Consider the following 24,259-nt stretch of genomic DNA (forward strand, 5'->3'; position numbering starts at 1 on the left):
TGGGGAGCGGTAGTTCAACGGTTAGCGCGCTGCGCTACTTTGGGGCCGTCCATAAATGACGTCACGCACCTGGGGTGGGGGGGTGGGGGGTCAGACATTTGTGACGAGGGGGGGGGGTGAGAAATGTGACGTCACATCAAAATGCGCAACTTTAAATAAATATAGACAACACGTTCTACTTAATTAAATAGACTTTTTAATAAATGTTTTCTCCTACAACATCAGAGTGCAGCGCCACATTAAATACGCGCTACAATGACAATAGTTTAAAGCGATTTGAAGCATATTTTTTATATTTTTTTGTGTGGGGGGGGGGGCAGAGCTTTGTGACGTCATATTTGAGGGGGGGGTCTGACTTTTTGTGACGCCGTGTGACTAAGGGGGGAGGGGGTCAAAAATCGTCCAAAATCGCGTGATGTCATTTATGGACGGCCCCGTAGTGCAACGGTTAGCGCTACGCTGCGCTACGAACCAGACGACCCGAGTTCCATTCCCGCTCACGGCCAACAGCAGCGACGCCTATCTGAATCGGTCCTGAGCCTCTCCTAGGTCGCCTCAGCCCAAAATAAGTAACCTGTTGCGCTGTGCAAACTCCGCCACTTGCCAGACAAAGGTGGCCGGGCGTGGTGGCTGGTCACCCCACCCCCTCGTGCGGTGCCGTGCCGGCATTCGTAGGTGCTGTTCGCAAACGGCACGTGTCCCACAACAGTCTGTAAAGGCCACCTGGGGTCTCTTTGTGCGCACGGACGCAAATTCCGAGTCGTGCAGCCCTGAATGCAAATGGTGAGCTTTACTTCCATGGAGCTGCACGCGGTACTATGGGAAATGTGATTGTGTGTGATCGCGTGCGTGTGCGTGTGCGTGTGTGGGTAGCGGTAGTGCAGCGGTTAGCGCTACGCTGCGCTACGAACCTGGTGACCCGGGTTCGATTCCCCCGGGGGGGGGGGGGGGGGGAGGTGGGGAGGGGTCTTTGTCTTTATCTTTTTATATATATACACACACAGACGCACATGGAATTGTATACATGCGCGATAATTCACGGAATGGCCCGTGCTGCCAACACGAAGCTCCACAATTTTGTTTTAAATGAACCAATAAAGTCCATGCTTCTCTAATATAATACGCACACACACATACAAGCCTGCGAATGCATTGCTAGATCCCCTGGCTGCAACAGCCAAATGCACTATCGCCTGGCCATGATGCCGCCACAACGCATTATACAGAATATATAAATTGTGTGTGTGTGTGTATATATATGGAATTGTATACATGTACATGCGCGATGATTCATGTAATGGTCCGTGCTGCCAATATGAAGCTAGACAAAACATAAAAATCCATGCGCTGTAATAGAATCCGCACCGAAACAAGCGTGCTAATGCATTCCCAATTTACTTAATGGTCGTTAATGACGCGGGGAAGGGATTCCGCAGGACGGGGGGGCCTCGCTCCGCGATGGATCCACGCGACCCTTCCTGCACCGGACAGGGTCACGGGGGGTTGGTGGGGTGGGGTCGCCGACATTTTAACGATCATATCGAGTAACCTCGTTAGCCGTATTGTCGATGGTCCGGTGCTCCCCCCCCCCCTCTCTCTCTCCCCTGCCGCGCCCACCAACAAATAATTCTGGGCATTACCGGCGAACGTCACCGAGGTGGCGACCGCCTTAATTAGTAATTAGCGACGCTGGTGTAATGATTTGGACACACGCTGGGGGTCACGTTTGTTTTGGCCGTTTATTTTTTTAGGAAATAAAATAGATTGTTCTTATCAGAAGGTCAAACGCGTATGTTAATGCATATGTTGTCACTGTCGGTTCGGTAACAGCCCCGGTTTACGCTGGGGATGCATTCCTGAAAGGTGCAACGGTGAATGTATGCTGGACTTGCGCAACGTACGTAGCCAACTGCGCTAATGGGAGGTGAATATCGAAACGACGTAAATCAAAAACGGTTCATGGGGTAGTACGGTGGTGGAGGTGAAGGCTGGGAGGCGACGGATACGGGAAAGGATGGATGATGCTGTCAGCGACGTGAGTGTAGTAGCATTAATAATAATGATAAAGTGACGACGTACCTGCGAAATGACGCTAAAGGGGGACATGTAACTCCGGGTATTATTACTGTGGCACGATTCGTAATTTTTATTTTTTTTGTTTAGGCCACGCAACAATCTGGCCAAATACATTGGTGTCGTGTATCCCTCCACCACCCAGCCAGGCCAAACAAACGAAGTTGCCACACATTGTCCACGCGCTATTATATCGGCTCAGAATCACCCGGTTAGTTTGCTGCGTTGGGTGGTGGAGGGGCTTACTGCACAGATTTGTCCAGAGCGGTCTAACCCAAACATGTATTTATAATTGTAAATACAAATATTGGTCCGACTTCAGCTGGCAATATATGAGGGCCAGGGCAATCGGTCTCTATCAAGACAGTGAACCCATAATCTATGATGATATGGGTTTGAGCCATGGGTATCCCTCTGTATACAAAACCAGGAATCTGCGAGATCCTGGGTTCAAGCCTTGGGTCTGGGTGCTTCTTAACATTCTGCGTCAGTAATCTTTGAATTGCAGGGGGTTTGAGTTCCGGGCCTGGGCGACTTTTACGTCACTCAAACGGCACGCACCACTAAGAGCCTGGGTTTGAACCCCGGGGTTCAGTCACCCGTGACGAGGCCGTGTTCTCAAGCGGAGTGAGTCTCATGGTCTCAGCCGGGTCACCGCTGACGACACAAACGTTTAGTTTCGCACATTTGGTAAAAAAAAATATATACAAATTTTAAATATAACGTTAGAATTTCATGGCTAAATAAACATGGAGGGAACTCCATTAAAAAGAGGAACATGTGGGTTCAAAAAAACACCACGTTGAATTTATGTCGCACCGTACTTAGCCAACCGTGCTAATCGGAGGTGCAGGGGGGAGAATGACAACAAACTAAAGACAAAAAACAGTTTTAAAGAAATTCGTTTTCAATCGAGACGATGACTTAAAAGTGCGTAGCTCCAGTGTCTTCCTGATATCAGAAGAGCGTTCCAGACGTCCGAAGAAGGAGCATCTGAATGCACGCAATGCGGTGACCGTCTTTGTTCGATGGCCAGACAAAAGCCGCTGCTGCGCGGATGACTGGACTTTGCGTGATGGTTTTATGCTCCTCCACGAGATTAATAACATAATCGCCACCATCCAATCTGTTAGGAGGAATGAGCGGGGCTTGGGGGACAGCACGCGTCATGGCCACAATGGGGACGAGGGATGATGACGATGGCCAAGATGGTCGAGACTAATAACGGGACGGTAGGCGAAGGAGGACATCCACGAAGGGGATTGAGCGATGATGACGATGACGACGACGTCAGCTCCTCGCGCGTAGAACAGATGCTGGGCGGCAGATCGCGGGGTTCGCGAGACGTTGGCGGCGACGGCTTGGAGAGGACTTGTATCGTGGAAAGCGGCCGATGGTGAATTTTCATCCCATCGGTCTTGCGTGCGTCGCGCGCCGCTGACCGCGCCGGTGTTTGTCTCCGTGTCCCGTCCCGTGCGCAGTACACAAAGACGCCAACGATCAACATCATCGAAGTTTGACCTCCTCGGTGGGGGGGGGGGGGGGGGGGAGAGGAGTGATCCCCGTGAGCCAGGCAACGCGACACCCGAGGGGAGCGGGGAGGAGCGGGGAGCGAGAGAGCGCGCAAGGAGAGCCGTGGATTCGCGATTCGCCGACGCTTCCTTTCCCCGTCAGTAATTTGATCGTTCTCCTGTCGACCCCCGATTGCCGCACGTCGCGCCGCCCGCGGCGAGACGCGGAATCCCCGTCGGGAAATCTAGCAGCGGGGTGTGACCGCCACCCCTGCCTTCCTGCTGTTCTCACCCTCACCCCACCCCCCCCCCCCCCCAAATCCGTATTGTTAGAGAATGGAATCCGCTGAAGTGGACATCGCAGAGCTACCTCGGAGAGCTTTTGAAAGTGACGTCTGTTCCGCACACGTGGACAGTAGCGGTGGGCGGGGGGGCACTTCCGCGACTCCGCCGTACGAGCGTAACGGATATCGCTTAATTAATGGGGGGGGGGGTGTGGGTGGGTGTGGGTGGGTGGGTGTTTTACTTTCGCAGGGCTGGTCCGTGATCGCTGGACCCGCCCAGAAAGCTGGACACGTTGTTTTTCCCGTGTCGTCCCGCCACACCTGGCCCAGCAGGAGAGTGCATGTTCCTGCTCGTTGCAGAGATTTGCGGTGTCGAACCCGGTGGGGCCCGCCTCGGTCGACCGTGTAGCGCACGCGTGTTAAGCGCGTAGCGTGCACGTGCCGTCCGCGTCGCGTTGGGCGTTTAAAGGTCCCCCGGAACGTCGCCGTTTCGACACGAGGAGGCCACCGTGTGTCGGACGTCGCCGTCGGCGTTTTGCCAAATTTGGGAAAAAAGATGCCACGCAACAACTTGGAATGCGATCGCAACACGGCGACCTCCACGCCCCCCCCCCCCCCCCCCACACGGTTGCGGAAGTCACCTGGCGCCTAACAGGGACGGCTGCCGCCGGGGGTGCCCTTAGAATCGTCTGAGATGGGATTGAGGTGGCACGGTTATGGCCCGAGATGTACTTCGACGGGCTTTCGTTCTAGCAGTGGATTTACCCAAGGGCTGACCAATCGGGCAGCCCGAGCTGGCTGCCGAGCTGAGGAGGCGGCCTCAACTCTCTGGCGCGATTTCCGTTTCCACGGGCTGCTCCGAATTCCCTACCTTTCTGTTTTTTTATTCCACTGCACAGCTGACCAGTGCTAGGTGGCCGTGCCGTGCCGTGCCGGGGCCATGCCGGGCTGGCCCGGTAAGCGCCACGGTTTTTTTCCCCCCCCACCCCCGCCTACGCCAATCGCCGTGCCATGACGCTGCACCGACGCAGTGTGCCCCCGAGTGACGTCGCACGCAACAGACGCGTCGTTAGCCCCGCCCCTGCTTGGCTCCGCCCCACTCCCCCGCCCCCATCCCAACCTCGCCCACCTGGCGCCAGTTTCAGAAGTCTTCTCGTGAGGCCAGCAGCGTGTCGCCAATTGGTTTCTGTGCTCGGCTCGGCAAACCAGGCCCAATGGAAAAAAAAACACACACACACACGTTCCATGATGGCCCCGGGCTGGCTTTGGACGTGGCAGCGGATAAACGGGGGGGTAGTCGTGTTCAAGTTTCAATCCAGCGGTGGCGATGATCGCAGCCGCAGCAATAATGCCTCGGCATTTAGCGGGATCCAACCCCGGCCGGGACCTTTTACACTGCATCCCGAGAGCCATGCCCACCCAGGGGGAAGACTATGGATGGGGTCTACGCTCTGTATATATATAAAAAAACACACGCATGCACAATTATCCTGCATTTTTGAGAAGAGGGGGGGTGAAAACAATGGCCAAATGCATATTTGATTTGAACTAAGAAGTATTTAACCATTGTGTACAACAATCCTGGAAGTACGCACGCACACATGCACGGTAGAGTTGCCACCCGCCCCGGTATTCCCCAGCGACCTTCCTCTTTGTCGAGTGAGGCCGTTGCTGCTCCTGGGACATCTCGAAGTCTTCCCGGCACATTACCAGTCCCGGTGTTTGTCAATGGCGTAATGAATAGCAATCGTGACAATGATGGTGACGCATCACTCGAGACAATGCGTTCACATGTAGTGGATAGGTGAGTGGGTGGGTGGGTGGGTGCGTCAGTGGGTTGGGTGGGTCAGCGGATGGGCGAGTGAGTGGGTGGGTCAGTGGATGGGTGAGTGGATGGGTAGATGGATGAGGTGAGAGTGGGTAAGTTGAGAGGCGAGTGAGTGGATGAGTACGAGTGGGTGAGTCGGGCGAGTGAGTGGGTGTGACATTAAAAGTCCCGGTTTTTGTCATCGTCGTAGTAATGATGGTGATGATGATCCACCACTCAAGACGATGCGTTTACAGAGAGCTCTCTCCTCTTTTCGCGATCGTGAGATAAGTCTTCTTCATCACGTGATCTGCCCCGGGATTTTTTTCACAACTCAAGTGGCAACCCTACACACGCACACACACACAGACACACTCCTCCTGCCTGTGCATTTGAATTTTCTTTACAAACATGACCTTTGACCTTCTTTGACCCTTAAACCCGTTTAACCTTGTACAGTTTTTGAGAACATTTGATGGATCGCAAAAAAATGGAGTTCATTCGACGACCTTGACGCGCAGATGTGCAAGGTTCCTGTAGATATGACCAAGAGTCTGTGTTTTCTTTTTCCAAACACTTATCTCTCGTTTTTAACAAAACCCCCCCCAAAAAAAACACCTACAGCAGAACTGTGAACTTGTTCGTGATTACAGCGAAATCAATGCGCTTGTAGTTTCAGGTTACGATAAGCGGGAGCTCAAGTCGGGCGCAGCGCATGATGGCCTGGATGTGGAGAATGTTTAAAAAAAAAAATTCCCCGTTTCCATGACGGGACCCTGCCTGCCTGAAGCCTGGGACGTGTCCTTGTGTGTGACATGTACCTGCGTATACAGTATGCATTCACGCTTACACTCCTAAATCTAAGCCGGGTCAAAACGTTACGATTCATACGTTGTCATAATTATTCTAATTTGTGTTAATATGATGCGACAATCCCCAAGACGATTGTTTTAATTTAAGCGATTTCATTTTAAGCAATTAACAACAAAAAAAACCCCATCCATACCAGATTTGTATTAACTTCTGAGTTTCCTGCACAAATGCATCTTGAATCTCCCTATGGCGGAGGGGGAGGGGGGAGACATTCCCGACATTTTAAACACGTCAATTAATAATTGTGACGCAAAAATTAATGGTATTTTTTTTCTTTCCACGAATTAAGTGAAATTGGCCCAACATCTGAATGCAGCAGGGCCCTGTTGCAAACAATCTCGTGAGATTCAGCGATGCTCTTTCTGGGGGAATTAATTGTAAATCACGTCATTATTGTAATTAACGTTACTTAACTTAAGTGTGATGAAATTATCCCACGTTATTTAATAATACGTTCCATCATTCTGCGACCGGGATTTGAACTCGCGACCTTCATCGTTGAGGGGCGAGCGCTCTCACCGCTGTGCCACGCAGCTACGATGTCGAACGTGACCCGTTCCGAGTACAGCCGTCGTAGCAGATGCATTCGAAAAGTGCCGCATGAAGCGAAAAACGCGTTTCAAGCGTAAACTATTCCCCCCCCCCCACCCCCCACGAGCGACGCAATAACGATAAAGTTTGGCGAGGACACGGGCGAGACGGCGGCACGTCGCCACCGCGTTGTTGCCGCTGCATCATTCCACGAGCTCTATCGCTACCAGCGCTCGCTAGCGGCGCGGCTCAGGAAAGAAGCCCGTCGACCACTCGGAAACCGCGTTGTAACGGGCACGTGTTCGGCACCACAGCGGCGCGCGAAGCGCTCCCGAAGGTGGGAAGCACGGCCGTCGTGGCGTAAGCACAGCGCCGCGTGGACACCGCCACGCGTCGAAGCGAGGACCCGCCGTGCACTGCGCGTCTAATTTTCTATCGCGTGTTTATTTCCCCCGCCTGGGTGGATCAAGTTTATTATTTTTTTTTTTTAAAGTTGGATTCCCCCGCCACGGCCGAACGGCGGGGCGTGATTGCCGAGCCTGCGAACACCCCCGCGGAGCCTTCGCCAACACGCGCGTCGACCAGCGCGGCGAAGTATGGTTGTACGAATCCCATGGCCGACGCGGCATGGGGGAGGCTTTTCATCCAGCAGTGGATGGACGGCGGCTGTGAGTTGTTGTATTTTTTTATTATTGTTCGATGTTTTGTTTTGTATATTTCCATATGTGAGCGCTATTGTTTAAGATCATGGTACACCACAAAGTCCATAGCACTGACTTTCAAAACAAGCAATAAATTTCACATCCCGGAATACGTCCGTGCAAAAAAAAAATGTTTATAAAACCTTTATTCTAGATAAAAAATGTAATTTGAAAAAATGTAATAAAGTTGATGCAGTATCGTGAATGGATGAGTTTATATATTTTTTGCGTTCTAAAAATCTCTACTTTTTCCTTTTGATGACGACGATGATCCTGCCGATGGGGGTCCTCATTGTGACGATGAGAATGATGATGGGAATCGTGATGGTTGCGATGTTGATGATGATGATGATGATGAAAATTACGTTAGTGTTGGTTGTGGTTCTCATTCTAATAGTGGCAGTGCTGATGACCATAATGATGGTGATGATCATTGATGGTGGCTCGTTGGTCTGCTGGTGGTGCTAAGTGTCTGACGTGGCCATTATGAACCCCTCTTCGCATGAACACTGTTCACCCGGCTGAGTGGTCGATTTTCGATGTGAGTCACACATTCGAAACGCGGGGGCTATGGGAATTCCTCCGAGGCTGCGAAATTCACAAGAGGACACACACGCGCAGGCACACGTGCGTACCCAGACACGAGCACACACGTACATAAATACATACACACACGCAAACATACGGTACACATACGCACGCGTACATACAGATACGTACACGTACACACACGTGGACGCACGCAGACACATGCATGCATGTACAAACACATACGTATGTATGCACACAGGTACTTGCACATGCACGCACGCGCACACACGCATTGCACACGTGTGTACAGAGACGGACACATGCAGCCGTGCATGCACACGCACACACGCGCACACACGCGCACATTAGTAAAACGTGACATTTAAACTCTAAACAACTTATAGCTGACTTGCGTTAATTTAAAATGGTATATAAATTATTCATATTTCATTAATTATACTTTGACAGTGGCTGCAGTGCTACGCTCAGAACCATTTAATATTTAGCAATCTCACAATCTGACGATTTTAAATGGGTGTAAAGCAAAAGTAAAATTAGCAATATTTAATAGTCAGCATCATCATCACCCCTCCAATCGTCATTACCATAAATCTTAGCATCGTCACCATCATCTCAACCAGCACCATCACTAATACTAAGACGATCACAACTTCCACCAGCACCATCGACATCACCACAATCATCTGCATCATCATCACTACAACCATATCCCATCATCACCACAATCATCTCCATAACCATCTCCCATCACCACAACAATCATCATCACGACAACGATCTCCCATCACAACCATCACCACAACAACCATCTCCCATCATCACCACAATCATCTCCATCATCACTACAACGATCTCCCATCATCACCACAACCATCATCACCACAATCATCTCCATCATCATCACTATAACGATCACCACCACAACCATCATCACCACAATCATCTCCATCATCATTACTACAACCATCCCCCATCATCACTACAACCATCATCACCACAATCATCTCCATCATCATCACCACAACCATCATCACCACAACCATCTCCATCATCATCATCATCACTACAATCATCTCCCATCATCACCACAATCATCATCACCACAATCATCTCCATCATTATCACTACAACCATCATCACCACAATCATCTCCATAACCATCTCCCATCACCACAACCATCATTACCACAACCATCTCCATCATCATCATCATCATTACTCCAACCATCTCCCATCATCACCACAATCATCATCACCACAATCATCTCCATCATCATCACTACAACCATCATCACCACAACCATCATCACCACAATCATCTCCATCATCATCACTACAACCATCATCCATCATCACCACAATCATCTCCATCATCATCACCACAACCATCATCACCACAACCATCTCCATCATCATCATCATCACTACAACCATCTCCCATCATCACTACAACCATCATCACCACAATCATCTCCATAACCATCTCCCATCACCACAACCATCATCATCACAACCATCATCATCATCATCACTCCAACCATCTCCCATCATCACCACAATCATCATCACCACAATCATCTCCATCATCATCACTACAACCATCATCACCACAACCATCATCACCACAATCATCTCCATCATCATCACTACAACCATCCCCCATCATCACCACAACCATCTCCATCATCATCATCACACAACCATCTCCCATCATCACCACAATCATCACCACAATCATCTCCATCATCACTACAACCATCATCACCACAATCATCTCCATAACCATCTCCCATCACCACAACCATCATCACTCCAACCATCTCCATCATCATCATCATCACTCCAACCATCTCCCATCATCACCACAATGATCATCACCACAATCATCTCCATCATCACTGCAACCATCATCACCACAACCATCATCACCACAATCATCTCCATCATCATCACTACAACCATCCCCCATCATCACCACAACCATCATCACCACAATCATCTCCATCATCATCATCATCATCACCACAACCATCATCACCACAACTATCTCCATCATCATCATCACTACAACCATCTCCCATCATCACCACAACCATCACCACCACCCCAGCGATGGCATCATCTTGCCTGCGCCGTAGCGATGGGGGTGTCCGGCTTGCGGAGGATGGCGCTCCCCCGCTCCCCCAGCGCAGGCTTCACCATGCCGCCGTGGTGAAGAATGGAGCTGTCCTTGATGGTGCGGTACTCGCGCAAGCAGAGGACCATCACTGCTACACACGCGCACGCACAAGGACTACGTTTCGTGGCCACGACCGCCACCACCACCACCACCTATACCCACTAAAGGCAAAGGTCCCCCGTATAGCCTGCACAGACTGTCGGGGACAAGTGCTGGTAAGTGAGTGCCGATGAATGAAGGCCGGAACGGCGCATGTGGGGGGGGGGGGGGGGGTGGCCAGGGAAAACTACGCCCGCCCGGCCGCCTTTGTCTCTCTAGCGCTGATATTACTAAAGCCACAGCAGATGCTCAGTTGTCTGGCTGAATAGACTCAGGGGAGGCCCCCGTATAGCCTCTGCAGACTTTTTGGGGCAAGTTCTGGTCGCGAGATATCTGTGAAAGGCCGGCATGGTGCACGAGAGGGGTGGGTGGCCAGCACCATTCACGATGGCGATGTTTACATACCGCACCAGGTACTCAATTGAGGCTGAATCGACCTAGGGGTGGCCCATGGCCAATTCGGGTAATCATCACTGATGTGAACGGGAATCGAACTCGGGTGATCGGGTTCGCACACAAAGACACAATTACTTCACTCACAACAGCTCTGACATGGTCACTGGGGCGCCACGGTGGCTAAGAGATGTTAACTACCTCGCCTGGTACACAGGAGGTCGTGGGTTCAATCCCGACCCTGACCACTGCTGTTGTATATTTGGAGTTTGCGTCTCTCTCTCATAATCATCACGGTGGCTAGGAGATGTTAACTACCTCGCCTGGTATACAGGAGGTCGTGGGTTCAATCCAGACCCTGACCACTGCTGCTGCTGTATGTTTGGAGTGTGCGTGTCTCTCTCATCATCATCACGGTGGCTAAGAGATCGTAACTACCTCGCCTGGTATACAGGAGGTCGTGGGTTCAATATCGACCCTGACCACTGCTGTATATTTGGAGTTTGCGTGTCTCTATCTCCCTCTTTCTCATCATCATCACGGTGGCTAGGAGATGTTAACTACCTCGCCTGGTGTACAGGAGGTCGTGGGTTCAATCCAGACCCTGACCACTGCTGCTGTATATTTGGAGTTTGCGTATCTCTCTCTCTCATCATCATCACGGTGGCTAGGAGCTGTTAACTACCTCGCCTGGTATACATGAGATCGTGGGTTCAATCTCGACCCTGACCACTAGCTGTATATTTGGAGTTTGCGTATGTGTGTGTCTCTCTCCCCGTGGTTGTGTAGATGTTCTACAACATTCAGTCAGAGTATGTGGCCGCTATGAATTTCCACGTGATAGATCACTTCGGTGGGTTTTAATTTGTGGCTAGGTCGCTTCTGATACAAAAGGAGCTATACACCTTCGTGGGCCTTACTTGGTAAAAATAAAAATTTGTTTCGTAGTTTTTAGTTTATTATGAGCCCCTGGGAGAGACACACTGCGGATTTCACGACTCAACCTCTTGACCTTAGCTGTGCTGGCTCAGTGTCCCTGACCCTGGCAATTATGAAACCCCAACTTAAAAAAAAAAGTTGCCTTTGTACTTTTCGCCATTTGGTGTTGTTCTCCGGTCGAACACCGGCGGTGAGAATAAGCCATGAAGGAGGATGTCCCTGGTGTAAGGGCAATCGGTTGCAAAGACGAAGCATGCATTTCATTATCCGAGCGTGTTTGTCTGCATATTTAGCCACAGATGATGCCTGGCAATAGGTATCGATTCGGTGTTTGAACATCTTCACACCTCCCGTTTCATACCGGTAAACAAAAAAAAACCAAAGTCCCAAACACATATCCCAAAAACGTTTGCATTTCCTCACCAATCCAGAGGAGGAAGACCGTGATCGTAAGCACACCCTCACTCGCAAAGTAGCGAGCTTTGTCTCCGACACCCAATCCAGCCTCTGGAACAAAGACAAAAGATCCCACCCCCCCCGCCGACGTATAACCTTAACAGACTCGTTCGGAAAAGTGCCGTAAGCGAGTAGCAGCAGCAGCAGCAGCAGCTACGAAGGCCGGCACGGCACACGGAGCGGGCTGGGTGGCCAGCGAGCCCGTCGCGTGCCCAGCCGCACCGCACCTCCTCCGTGCGACGCCAGGGACGAGGTGACCGCCACCGCCACCTCGGACGACGACGACGACGAGCGCGACGAGGATGAGCGCGACGAGGAGTTGTCGCGCTCGCCGTCCTCCTCCGCGGGGGGGGTGCTGAAGCGCAGGCCGGGGCTGGGCTCGCTGGCCGCCCCGCCGCGGCCCAGCGCCTGCACGGCCACCACGTAGTCACTGCCAGCCTCGAGGCCCCACAGCAGGCACGAGCGTGCCGTCGTGTTCACCTCGGTGATGAAGCGCTGGCCAGCGCCCGGGCGCTTCTGCGGTGACACGGTGAGAGGGTGACACGGTGACACGGTGACACGGTGACACGGTGAGACGGTGAGACGGTGAGACGGTGAGACGGTGACACGGTGAGATGGTGAGACGGTGACACGGTGACACGGTGAGACGGTGAGACGGTGACACGGTGAGACGGTGACACGGTGACACGGTGAGATGGTGACACGGTGACAGGGTGAGACGGTGAGACGGTGACACAGTGAGACGGTGAGACGGTGACACGGTGAGACGGTGACACGGTGACACGGTGACACGGTGAGATGGTGACACGGTGAGACAGTGAGACGGTGACACGGCGACACGGTGAGACGGTGACACGGTGAGACGGTGAGACGGTGACACGGTGAGACGGTGACACGGTGAGACGGTGAGACGGTGGGACAGTGAGACGGTGAGACGGTGGGACAGTGAGACGGTGAGACGGTGACACGGTGACACGGTGAGACGGTGACACGGTGAGACGGTGACACGGTGAGACGGTGAGACGGTGGGACAGTGAGACGGTGAGACGGTGACACGGTGACACGGTGAGACGGTGACACGGTGACACGGTGAGACGGTGACACGGTGAGACGGTGAGATGGTGAGACGGTGACACGGTGAGACGGTGAGATGGTGACACGGTGAGACGGTGACACGGTGAGACGGTGAGACGGTGACACGGTGACACGGTGAGACGGTGAGACGGTGAGATGGTGACACGGTGAGACGGTGACACGGTGAGACGGTGAGACGGTGACACGGTGACACGGTGAGACGGTGAGACGGTGAGACGGTGAGACGGTGACATGGTGACACGGTGACACGGTGAGACGGTGAGATGGTGACACGGTGAGACGGTGACACGGTGAGACGGTGAGACGGTGACACGGTGACACGGTGAGACGGTGAGACGGTGATACGGTGAGACGGTGAGACGGTGATACGGTGACACGGTGAGACGGTGACACGGTGACACGGTGAGACGGTGAGACGGTGACACAGTGAGACGGTGACACGGTGAGACGGTGACACGGTGACACGGTGAGACGGTGACACGGTGAGACGGTGACACGGTGAGACGGTGACACGGTGAGACGGTGAGACGGTGACACGGTGAGACGGTGACACGGTGAGACGGTGGGACAGTGAGACGGTGAGACGGTGACACGGTGAGACGGTGACACGGTGACACAGTGAGACGGCGACACGGTGACACGGTGAGACGGTGACACGGTGAGACGGTGAGATGGTGAGACGGTGACACGGTGAGACGGTGACACGGTGACACCGCACGGCGACACGGTGAGACGGTGACACGGTGAGATGGTGACACGGTGAGACGGTGAGATGGTGACACCGCACGGCGACACGGTGAGACAGTGACACGGTGACACGGTGAGACGGTGACACGGTGAGACGGTGACACGGTGACACGGTGACACGGTGAGATGGTGACACGGTGAGATGGTGACACGGTGACACGGTGAGACGGCGACACGGTGAGACGGTGACACGGTGACACGGTGACACGGTGACACGGTGAGACGGTGAGACGGTGACACGGTGAGACGGTGACACGGTGAGACGGTGACACGGTGAGACGGTGAGACGGTGACACGGTGAGACGGTGACACGGTGACACGGTGACACAGTGAGACGGTGAGACGGTGACACGGTGACACGGTGAGACGGTGACACGGTGACACGGTGAGACGGTGAGACGGTGACACGGTGACACGGTGACACGGTGACACGGTGAGACGGTGAGACCGTGACACGGTGACACGGTGAGACGGTGACACGGTGACACGGTGAGACGGTGACACGGTGAGACGGTGACACGGTGACACGGTGAGACGGTGACACGGTGACACAGAGAGAGCCAGGTGCAATATACTCTTTACGTATTTATTCATGCATTCCTTTTACGTTCTTATGGTTCAGTGATTTGTTTTCCTTTTCCAGACTTTGCACTCCTATTGTGTTTTTCGTACCCGCTTGTTGTTGTAACTTCCTGACCCCCCCCCCCCCCATACTGTGGACGCCTGTGAAAAAGAGTGCTCCATGGCTCGTTCGATTTCTCTAGGAAAAAAATAAATAAAGATGCTGTGGGCCATGCGGCTCATTCTGTGATCTGGACCACCGCCACTCCCTTCTTCCTCGTCTCCCTGCCACTGTCCTCTTGCCCTCCAGCAAATTCGAAACGCTTCTTCCGCGCGAGTTGTCTTCAATCTCCCGCCTTAATTCTCACTCCTTTGCCTCTCCTCATTCGACTCCACCGCTGTCTTCTCAAAAACCTGACGCCGGTCTTCGACGGGTTCAGCTTGTTGTCATTCCCCTCGCACCTCCGATTGGCACGGTTGTCTACGCACGGTGCGAGACAAGTCCAGCGTACGTATGTAGGGGAACAACGTACGCGACATGCATCAATCTATCCGTGGCCTTGCAATTAATGAGCGAATGGAGGCTGGATTGGTGGTGAGGCGGAGGGATGAGCGTGAGGATGGAGACAGGCAGGGCTGGAGGGAGGGATGAGTGAGTGGAGGGAGACAGGCAGGGCTGGAGGGAGGGATGAGCGTGCGGATGGAGACAGGCAGGGCTGGAGGGAGGGATGAGTGAGTGGAGGGACAAGTGGGCAGGGCTGGAGGGAGGGATGAGCGTGAGGATGGAGACAGGCAGGGCTGGAGGGAGGGATGAGTGTGAGGATGGAGACAGGCAGGGCTGGAGGGAGGGATGAGTGTGAGGATGGAGACAGGCAGGGCTGGAGGGAGGGATGAGTGAGTGGAGGGAGACAGGCAGGGCTGGAGGGAGGAATGAGTGTGAGGATGGAGACAGGCAGGGCTGGAGGGAGGGATGAGTGAGTGGAGGGAGACAGGCAGGGCTGGAGGGAGGAATGAGTGAGTGGAGGGAGACAGGCAGGGCTGGAGGGAGGAATGAGTGTGAGGATGGAGACAGGCAGGGCTGGAGGGAGGGATGAGTGAGTGGAGGGAGACAGGCAGGGCTGGAGGGAGGGATGAGTGTGAGGATGGAGACAGGCAGGGCTGGAGGGAGGGATGAGTGTGAGGATGGAGACAGGCAGGGCTGGAGGGAGGGATGAGTGAGTGGAGGGAGACAGGCAGGGCTGGAGGGAGGGATGAGTGTGAGGATGGAGACAGGCAGGGCTGGAGGGAGGGATGAGTGAGTGGAGGGAGACAGGCAGGGCTGGAGGGAGGGATGAGCGTGAGGATGGAGACAGGCAGAGCTGGAGGGAGGGATGAGTGAGTGGAGGGACAAGTGGGCAGGGGGGTGACGTGGCGGGCGACACGAGCTGGCAGAGCGGTGAACGAGCGGTTTGATGGGCTGGTGTGAGGGTGAGGGGGTGAGGGGGTGAGGGGGTGAGGGGGTGAGGGGGTGAGCCGAGGGGAGGGGCCACACCTGCTGCTTCACGGTGAAGCCGATGACAGCGCCGGGGTCGGGCAGCTGCCATGCAACCCGCGCCGTGGTGGGGCCCAGCAGGGCCACGCTCACGTTCGCCGGAGGGGAGGGCACGCCGAGTCCACCTGGGGTTGGACAATCTCTCGCTCGTTCACCCCAATCAGGATCGCCACCACAATCTGTCCACCCGATGCAGAACACTCGTCCGACCCACGTAGGAAAGTCCAGAGCGGTAAACGATGACTGAACTGAGATACTAAAGGAAGCTGCCACACCGGCGGTGTGATAGCAGTCGCACTCAGAAGTCGCCGGTTCGACGCCTTTCCCAGCGCCGCGACAGTTGCAACGATGGGGGTTCTTATATATTTTTACGTAAGTACAGAAAATAAAAAAAACCCTCGTCTCTGGCTAAATACAGCAGCAGTGCAATTGCATCGCGTGTCGTTGGCGGTGTGAGCCACTGGTCTCAAACCTTGGCTGGCTACTGCTCTACCCCTTCCTTTTAAAATGTTGTTTTCACCGAGTGTTACCCTCACCCCCCCTTGTCTGACCCAACGTGGCTCTGAGAAATCCATGCGCAGTGTAATAGCGCCGACTGCTGTCCAGCAGGCGGCAAGTGCGGTGGACGAGCGGCACACGCGCCGGTGGACGAGCGGCACACGCGCCGGTGGACGAGCGGCACACGCGCCGGTGGACGAGCGGCACACGCGCCGGTGGACGAGCGGCACACGCGCCGGTGGACGAGCGGCACACGCGCCGGTGAGCGCTGACGCGGCTGTGTGTGCCGGCAGGGCGGAGGAACTGGGGCAAGGGTCACAGAGACCCCCACCCGGAGGCCCCTGGAAGCCCCTGGAAGCCCCCTGGAAGCCGCTCGTGGGTTCGAGAAGGGAGGCGTGGCCAGGGCGGAGCCAGGCCGCTCCGAGTAGGATCAAAGGATCCATAATGGAGGTTTTTTTTTTTTTTTGGGTTAGATCGCGTAAATATATACAAAGGGCTTGCATAATGCACGTGCATTAAGGAACGACGACTCAGTAATCTCCACACCACACTTTGCGCAATAGCGCAGAAGCGTGGTCACCACATCCACGCCTCTATATAAGGAACGAGACAGGTGGACCTCTCCACAAATCTGGCTGTCCGCCTGATGAAGCTGGTTGCAATTACTGGCGAAACGTCGTGCTCGGATTGTAAATGTTGTGGCTTGGCTCTCCAACACACAACCAGTGTGCTGTACTAGTACACTACACTATACACTACACTATACACTACACTATACACTAGTGCTGTACTAGTACACTACACTATACACTACACTATACACTAGTGCTGTACTAGTACACTACACTATACACTACACTATACACTACACTATACACTAGTGCTGTACTAGTACACTACACTATACACTACACTATACACTAGCGCTGTACTAGTATACTACACTATACACTACACTATACACTAGTGCTGTACTAGTATTCTACACTATACACTATACTATACACTACACTATACACTAGTGCTGTACTAGTATTCTACACTATACACTACACTATACACTAGTGCTTTAGTAATATTCTACACTATACACTACACTATACACTAGTGCTGTACTAGTATTCTACACTATACACTACACTATACACTAGTGCTGTACTAGTATTCTACACTATACACTACACTATACACTAGTGCTGTACTAGTATTCTACACTATACACTACACTATACACTACACTATACACTAGCGCTGTACTAGTGACGAATTGGCCACGTTCTGTTGACGTGACAACCCTTACTAGTTGGCTGTGTAGGGAGGTGGCGGGCTTTAACGACGCAACATTTAGATATTTACCCGATCTAACCCCCAAAAAAACCCCTCTATTGCGAATGATATTGGTCGCGAAATCCTCCTGCGTGTTAAACTGCATAACCGATTGTCGAAACGGTTACCGTTGAACCCGGCGGCACAAATTCACGGCCAACGCCGGTGGGACTTTGAACTGAACCGGTGCTGGCCCTCCCCGAGGTCGACTCAGCCTCAAATGAGTGCAGTGCCCGGTGCGGTGTGTCAACATCGCCACTGCGGAGACAAAGGCGGCCGGGCGTGGTGCTGACCACCCACCAACTCGTTTGCCTTCATCGGAGCTCGCTAACAGCACTTGTCCCCAAGTCTGTTGAGGCTATGCAGGGGATCTTTGTCCTTGCCTTGTGCACGTGCAGCGGTGGCGTCGTGGTTCACGCACCGACTCGGGAGTTCGATTCTCGCTTACAACCAACAACAGCGACAGTGCACAGCGAAAACCCAAACCGGGCCTCCTCTAGGTTCGCTCGGCCCTAAAACAATAGTCACCCTGGTGCGGTGTCAATAAAAAAAACATCGCCGTTTGGGGAGACAAAGGCGGCCGTGCGGGCGTAGTGTTATCCTCGCCACGCGTTTGCAGGTGCTATTCGCCGACAGCACTTCATAGTTTAGTTCATAGTTCATAGTTTAATTTATGTTGGTATAGCCCTGTGAGCCATTCGGCTCTTGAATCGGGTGCAACCGCAACAAACAAAAAAAACACGAACAAGAAAAACATCTTAAAGTGACTTTGTGTGACTGTGCAAACAGAAAATCCAGGAAAAAAATATCAAAATATTCCTGAAATAGCACCGTACACCAACGCTGTGTGCAAAAATCCCAGTGGGATGCAAGTCAACCAACAACAACAACCACAAGATTAAGGCCATCAGTCTAACTCCATACTACAATAAACAAAAACATGGCCAAAACAAAAAAAAAACTTTTCGAAATCACCAAAATAAAAGCCATAAATCCAATGTAACAGTGATCATAGGGACTGTGACCGAATTTTTAACAATAAACTACATAAATAAATTATAACAACGACCCTGTTTGTGTTGTTACCTGTTTGTGTTGTTACCTGTGGCTGCTGGCGAGGTGAGAGCGATGAGAAGGATGAACCACCTGGAGCACGACGACTCCTCCTCCTCCTCCATTGCGTCGGCTCGCAGATCAAAATGTTTCTAAACCGAGCCCACTCGATCAGAGCTGGTGGCCCAGTCACGGCGTGAATCGTGAATCCTACTGGGTGTGTGTGTGTGGGGTGTGTGTGTGGGGGGTGTGTGTTAGTGTGGGGTGTGTGTGGGGTGTGTGCGCGCGGGGTGTGTGTGGGGTTACACGGGGTGTGTGTGGGGTGTGTGGGGGGTGTGGGGTGTGTGGGGTGTGTGGTGTGGGGTGTGTGGGGTGTGTGGTGTGTGTGTGGGGTGTGTGTGGGGGGTGTGTGTGTGGTGTGTGTGTTGGGGTGTGTGTGGGATGTGTGTGTGTGGGGTGTGTGTGGGGTGTGTGTGGAGTGTGTGTGAGGTGTGTGTGTGTGGGGTGTGTGTGTGTGGGGTGTGTGCGTGTGGGGTGCGTGTGTGGGGTGTGTGCGTGTGGGGTGTGTGTGTGCGTGTGGTGTGTGTGTGAGGTGTGTGTGGAGTTACACGGACTGAGAGTGTGTGGGTGTGTGATGGTGTTACATGGGCTGTGTGTGGGTGAGTGTTAATCACGTGTCAGTGTGTGTCCGAAACATGTCAACGTACACATATGACTACTGAGACGTCTGGCGCGTGTGTACTCGCCGTGCACGCAATGGCAACCTTTAATAGGTGCTCACTAACAGAGCAGTAGTCCCCAAAGTCGATGCGGAGATGCTGTAGCAGGGGTCTGTCTATTTCTGTGCACCAAAGTTGCGTGCATGCATGCAATGCGTGTTCCACAAACACGTGTCTTTTGTGGGGAGCGGTGGCGCGGTGGTTAGCACGCTGCGCTACGAAGCCGCGACCAGAGTTCCGATTCCACACCAATGACGATGATCTAAATCGGTCCTGGGCCTCTCTCAGGCTGATTCAGCCTCAAATGAGTACCCGGTGCGGTGTGTTAACGTCGCTACGAAGGAGACAAAGGCGGCCGGGCGCGGTGGTGGCCACCCACCACCTCGTGGTGCAGCACCGGCCTTCATAGGTGCCGCTCGCTAACAGCACTTGCCCCAACAGTCTGTTAAGGCTACACGGGGGATCTTTGTCTTTGGTGGGGAACGGTGGCACGGTGGTTAGCGCACCCGCGCGCCACTGAACCCCGCAGAGACTCGAGTTCGAGTCCCCGCTCACGACCAATAACAGTGACGTTGAACCGGTCCTGGGCTTCCCCTTGGTCGACTCAGCCTTAAATGAGTACCTGGTGTGTAAACATCATCGGCGTTGGGGAGACAAAGGCGGCCGGGCGTGGTACCGGCCACCCACCCCTTTGTGTACGTTTTTGTGCGTGTAATATAAACACGTAAAGTGTGAGCGTGCGTATGGGGGTCAAGCATGTATTAGGTAAGAGTTTTTAGTTTTAACATGTTAAGGCTCGATTTTGGATCTTGTAATTTTTTTTTCCTCGTTTAAAATCATAACTTTCATTAGTCATTGCACGAAAATGTATCTTATAATAATCTTGAATAATAATCACTGAATTTTCACGCAAACGTTATCAATGGTAAAACAATATTTGTCATGTCCGATTGATTTTTTTTGGTGACAATTCTTGTCGTATAAAAACCCTCTAACACCCGACGTAGCCAAACGTAACAATTGCTCACCACGTGCGCCAAATTGCTCACCACGTGCGCCAAATTGCTCACCACGTGCGCCAAATTGCTCACCACGTGCGCCAAATTGGTCACCACGTGCGCCAAATTGCTCACCACGTGCGCCAAATTGCTCACCACGTGCGCCAAATTGCTCACCACGTGCGCCAAATTGCTCACCACGTGCCAAATTGCTCACCACGTGCGCCAAATTGCTCACCACGTGCGCCAAATTGCTCACCACGTACGCCAAATTGCTCACCACATGCGCCAAATTGCTCACCACGTGCGCCAAATTGCTCATCACGTGCGCAAATTGCTCACCACGTGCGCCAAATTGCTCACCACGTGCACCAAATTGCTCACCACGTGCGCCAACGTGCCAGTTTACTGTCGTTTCAGCTCCTCGCCGGTAAGTCGAAGGAGCGATCAGCGCGGCCAAGGTTTAGTAGTTAGAATCAACGTATGTTTACGGTAATTTGTCTTGATTTAAAGCTTTCGTGACTGCAGGGATTCATATTCTTGGTTCTTTCGGTAAAGTCACATAGAAGGGAAACAATAAAATTATAAAAATATAAAACAATACAATTCTCACGACGTTTCGACTGCAACACAAGCAATCATCATCAGGTGTGAAAACCACAGCAAGAAAAATTGAAAAAGTGGCGCTAACGTTAAAAAAACCCACCACTTTTTTCAAATTTTCTTGCTGTGGTTTTCACACCTGATGATGATTGCTTGTGTTGCAGTCGAAACGTCGTGAGAATTTTATTGTTTTATATTTTTATCATTTTGTTTCCCTTCTACGTGACTTTACCGAAAGAACCAAGAATAGTAATTTGTCTGCTATACATTTTCACGTGATAAGTCACTTCGTTGAGCAATCATAAATCCGAAATAGAAAAGAATGGAAATTTTGATTTAAAGCTTTCGTGACTGCAGGGATTCATATTCTTGGCTCTTTCGGTAAAGTCACGTAGAAGATAATTGTATTGTTTCATATTTTTATTATTTTATTGTTTCCCTTCTACGTGACTTTACCGCAAGAACCAAGAATAAGAATGTGAATCGGTTGCTTCTGTTAAAACTGCTATATTGCTCAGCAGGCCTTAACCCGGTAAAATTAAAAGTTGCTAACAGTTAAGTTTAATATCGCCACGTGACAACTGTGTCAACTGGCTGTGTCGTCGGGTGGCTTTACAACACACAATCAAAACCATCACTTTACCCTACATTGCTGGGATCACAAAAAAGATCTCCAAAATCTTGAATAAACACAAGATCCAGGTCCGTTTCAACACATTACAGAAAATCCGTGATCTGGTTCCGTCTGTAAAAAGATGTGATTCCGGACATACAATACCCTGGTGTCTACAAACTAAGTTGCCTCTGCGGTAGTAGTTACATTGGAGAAACCAAACGCCATGTCTCGGACCGCATTCGTGAACACAAAGCAGACCTTAAACACGGTAGGACCAACACCTCGGCCGTAGCAGATCATTGTTCTAATTCAGTAGGCTCACATGCCATTGACTTTTCCAAGACAGAGGTTCTTTGTAAGCCATCTGGCTTCCATGAGAGATTCGTTCATGAGGCTATCCACATATACAAGCACAGAGACAATTTCAACCGAGAAGATGGATTCTATCTTAGCAATCATTGGAAAGATTTGATAAACCATTTCAGTTCTTAATTGATTGTTCACGCTTACATTGGCTTTCAGACAGCATACATTATAAAAAATTTCGTCTCCCCCCTCCTCTTTTCAAAATATAGATGGACTAGTCCTGGGCAAACTGCCAAATCGCTGCGCGTGACGCCAACGTTTTTTTTTATAAATAAATAAATGCGCCGTTTAAAAATAAATTTATGCGAACCAACACACCTGAAGACGACCGTTTGAGTTATGGTCGAAACGTCGTGAGAATTTTTTATTGTTTTATATATATTTTATTATTTTGTTGTTTCTCTTCAACGTGACTTTACCGAAAAAACTAAGAATATGAACACACAATCAATTACGAATCTCATGGGCCGTGCGAGAACAGTTGGGAGCACGTGATTGTGCGCCGACAGCCGAGTTCGATTTCCCGCTTACGTCCAACACGAGCGACAATTTATCCGAAACATTCCTGGACCTTCCCTAGGTCGACTCGGCCTCAAAAGGAGTACCTGGTGCAGGGTGTGAACCAAGGCCGTAGCCATGGAGTCAACATTGGGGGGGACCAAATCTTCCAGGGTGTCTGGGGGTCCCAACCCAGAAAAAAAATCTAAATTTGAAAACTAATTTCCTGCCTAAAATATTAAAAAAATCACTAACACATTGGATGGACTTTTTATTTATTTGTAACAATGTCTAAGAGTGTTATTGTATCACATTGCCCTGTTTTTTTTCTTTTTTACCTTTTCTTGTTTTCATTGTATGTAATGGCAGAGATTAGGAATTAATAAAGTACAACCATAATCACAATCATATAAACATAAATCTATTGTATAGCAATATATTTTGGGGGGGGTCCTTTTGAGCATATTTGAATGATGCTGGCGACCCAATCCGCTCGTGTCCCGTGCCGGCCTTCATAGGTGCCGCTCGCTAACAGCACTTGCCCCAGCAGTCTGCCAAGGCTATACGGGGGATCTTTGTGTTTGTGTGCGCACATTGTACGTGCGGGCAACGTCGCATTTCATCTGCAGGAGGAATGCCAAAGGCCACCTTCGCTCGTCACTCAAAATACCCCTCGACGATTCGCCATCCACCCAGTCCACCCTCCACTCAGCCACGAGGCTATTTTAGGAGCACCGGCCGTGTTGGAGCACCCAAGACCCAACTCGCCCCCTTAACGCATTCTCACAACACCATTTTACAAACCCCCGACATCTGTTACACCATCCCATCACAGGGCCTGGGAGACGCGCAGCGTGGCAAGGCGGTGGAAGATTATAGCCCCAACCCCCAGCCCCCCTCCTCCTCTTGAGGGTTTGCCCACACTACTACCAACGGTGGTAAAAAAAAAAAGGTTATTTACACGAAGCTGGAATTCAATTACTGTGGCCTTAGCAGGAAAAATAAGCGATATAAAATAGGCGACGTTTCTGGCAATGCGCCTTATTCAGCCGTCCCTAGGGTACGGCGAATTGGGGCGACTAGCCCCGGGTCCCGTGCTTTGGGGGGCATCCGGCGTTTCGACGTCACGGTGTCAGATGGAATACTTTCCAGTTTAGTTCGAAGGTGTCGGGGCGGTCCACAGGGTGGGGTTTACCACGGGACCCGCACCTCCTCCGTGAACCGCCCTGGGTGGACGTGTTCCCACTACG

At 51.8% G+C, this 24,259-nt stretch overlaps 2 protein-coding genes across 3 annotated transcripts in view; one reads left to right on the forward strand and one right to left on the reverse strand.

The window, feature by feature from the left end:
- Nucleotides 1-7,985, forward strand: part of LOC116955600 (fibronectin type III domain-containing protein 5b-like) — a 105,270-nt gene extending 97,285 nt beyond the window's left edge. The window contains exon 6 of the mRNA XM_032976754.2: nt 3,555-7,985. Within this exon, the coding sequence (XP_032832645.2) occupies nt 3,555-3,593 (39 nt within the window). The 3' untranslated portion in view covers nt 3,594-7,985. The remainder of the gene's footprint in view (nt 1-3,554) is intronic.
- A 247-nt stretch (nt 7,986-8,232) lies between these two features.
- Nucleotides 8,233-19,466, reverse strand: LOC116955599 (fibronectin type III domain-containing protein 4-like). 2 transcript variants are annotated; one of them, XM_032976753.2, is made up of 6 exons: nt 19,259-19,466; nt 16,333-16,457; nt 12,626-12,914; nt 12,366-12,449; nt 10,460-10,599; nt 8,233-8,368 (listed from the first exon to the last, which is right to left on the reverse strand). In XM_032976753.2, exons 1-6 carry the CDS (start codon nt 19,332-19,334, stop codon nt 8,327-8,329), a joined length of 756 nt encoding a protein of 251 aa, XP_032832644.2. In that variant the 5' UTR covers nt 19,335-19,466; the 3' UTR covers nt 8,233-8,326. The 2 variants fall into 2 exon arrangements, with proteins under 2 accessions (XP_032832644.2, XP_032832643.2); XM_032976752.2 differs by having other exon boundaries at nt 10,460-10,602.
- Between the last annotated feature and the right edge of the window lie 4,793 nt (nt 19,467-24,259).

Source organism: Petromyzon marinus, chromosome 60 (assembly GCF_048934315.1).
Source record: "Petromyzon marinus isolate PM22_M1 ecotype Great Lakes invasive population chromosome 60, UKy_Petmar_22M1.pri1.0, whole genome shotgun sequence".
In the NCBI taxonomy this organism is placed as follows: Eukaryota; Metazoa; Chordata; class Hyperoartia; order Petromyzontiformes; family Petromyzontidae; genus Petromyzon; species Petromyzon marinus.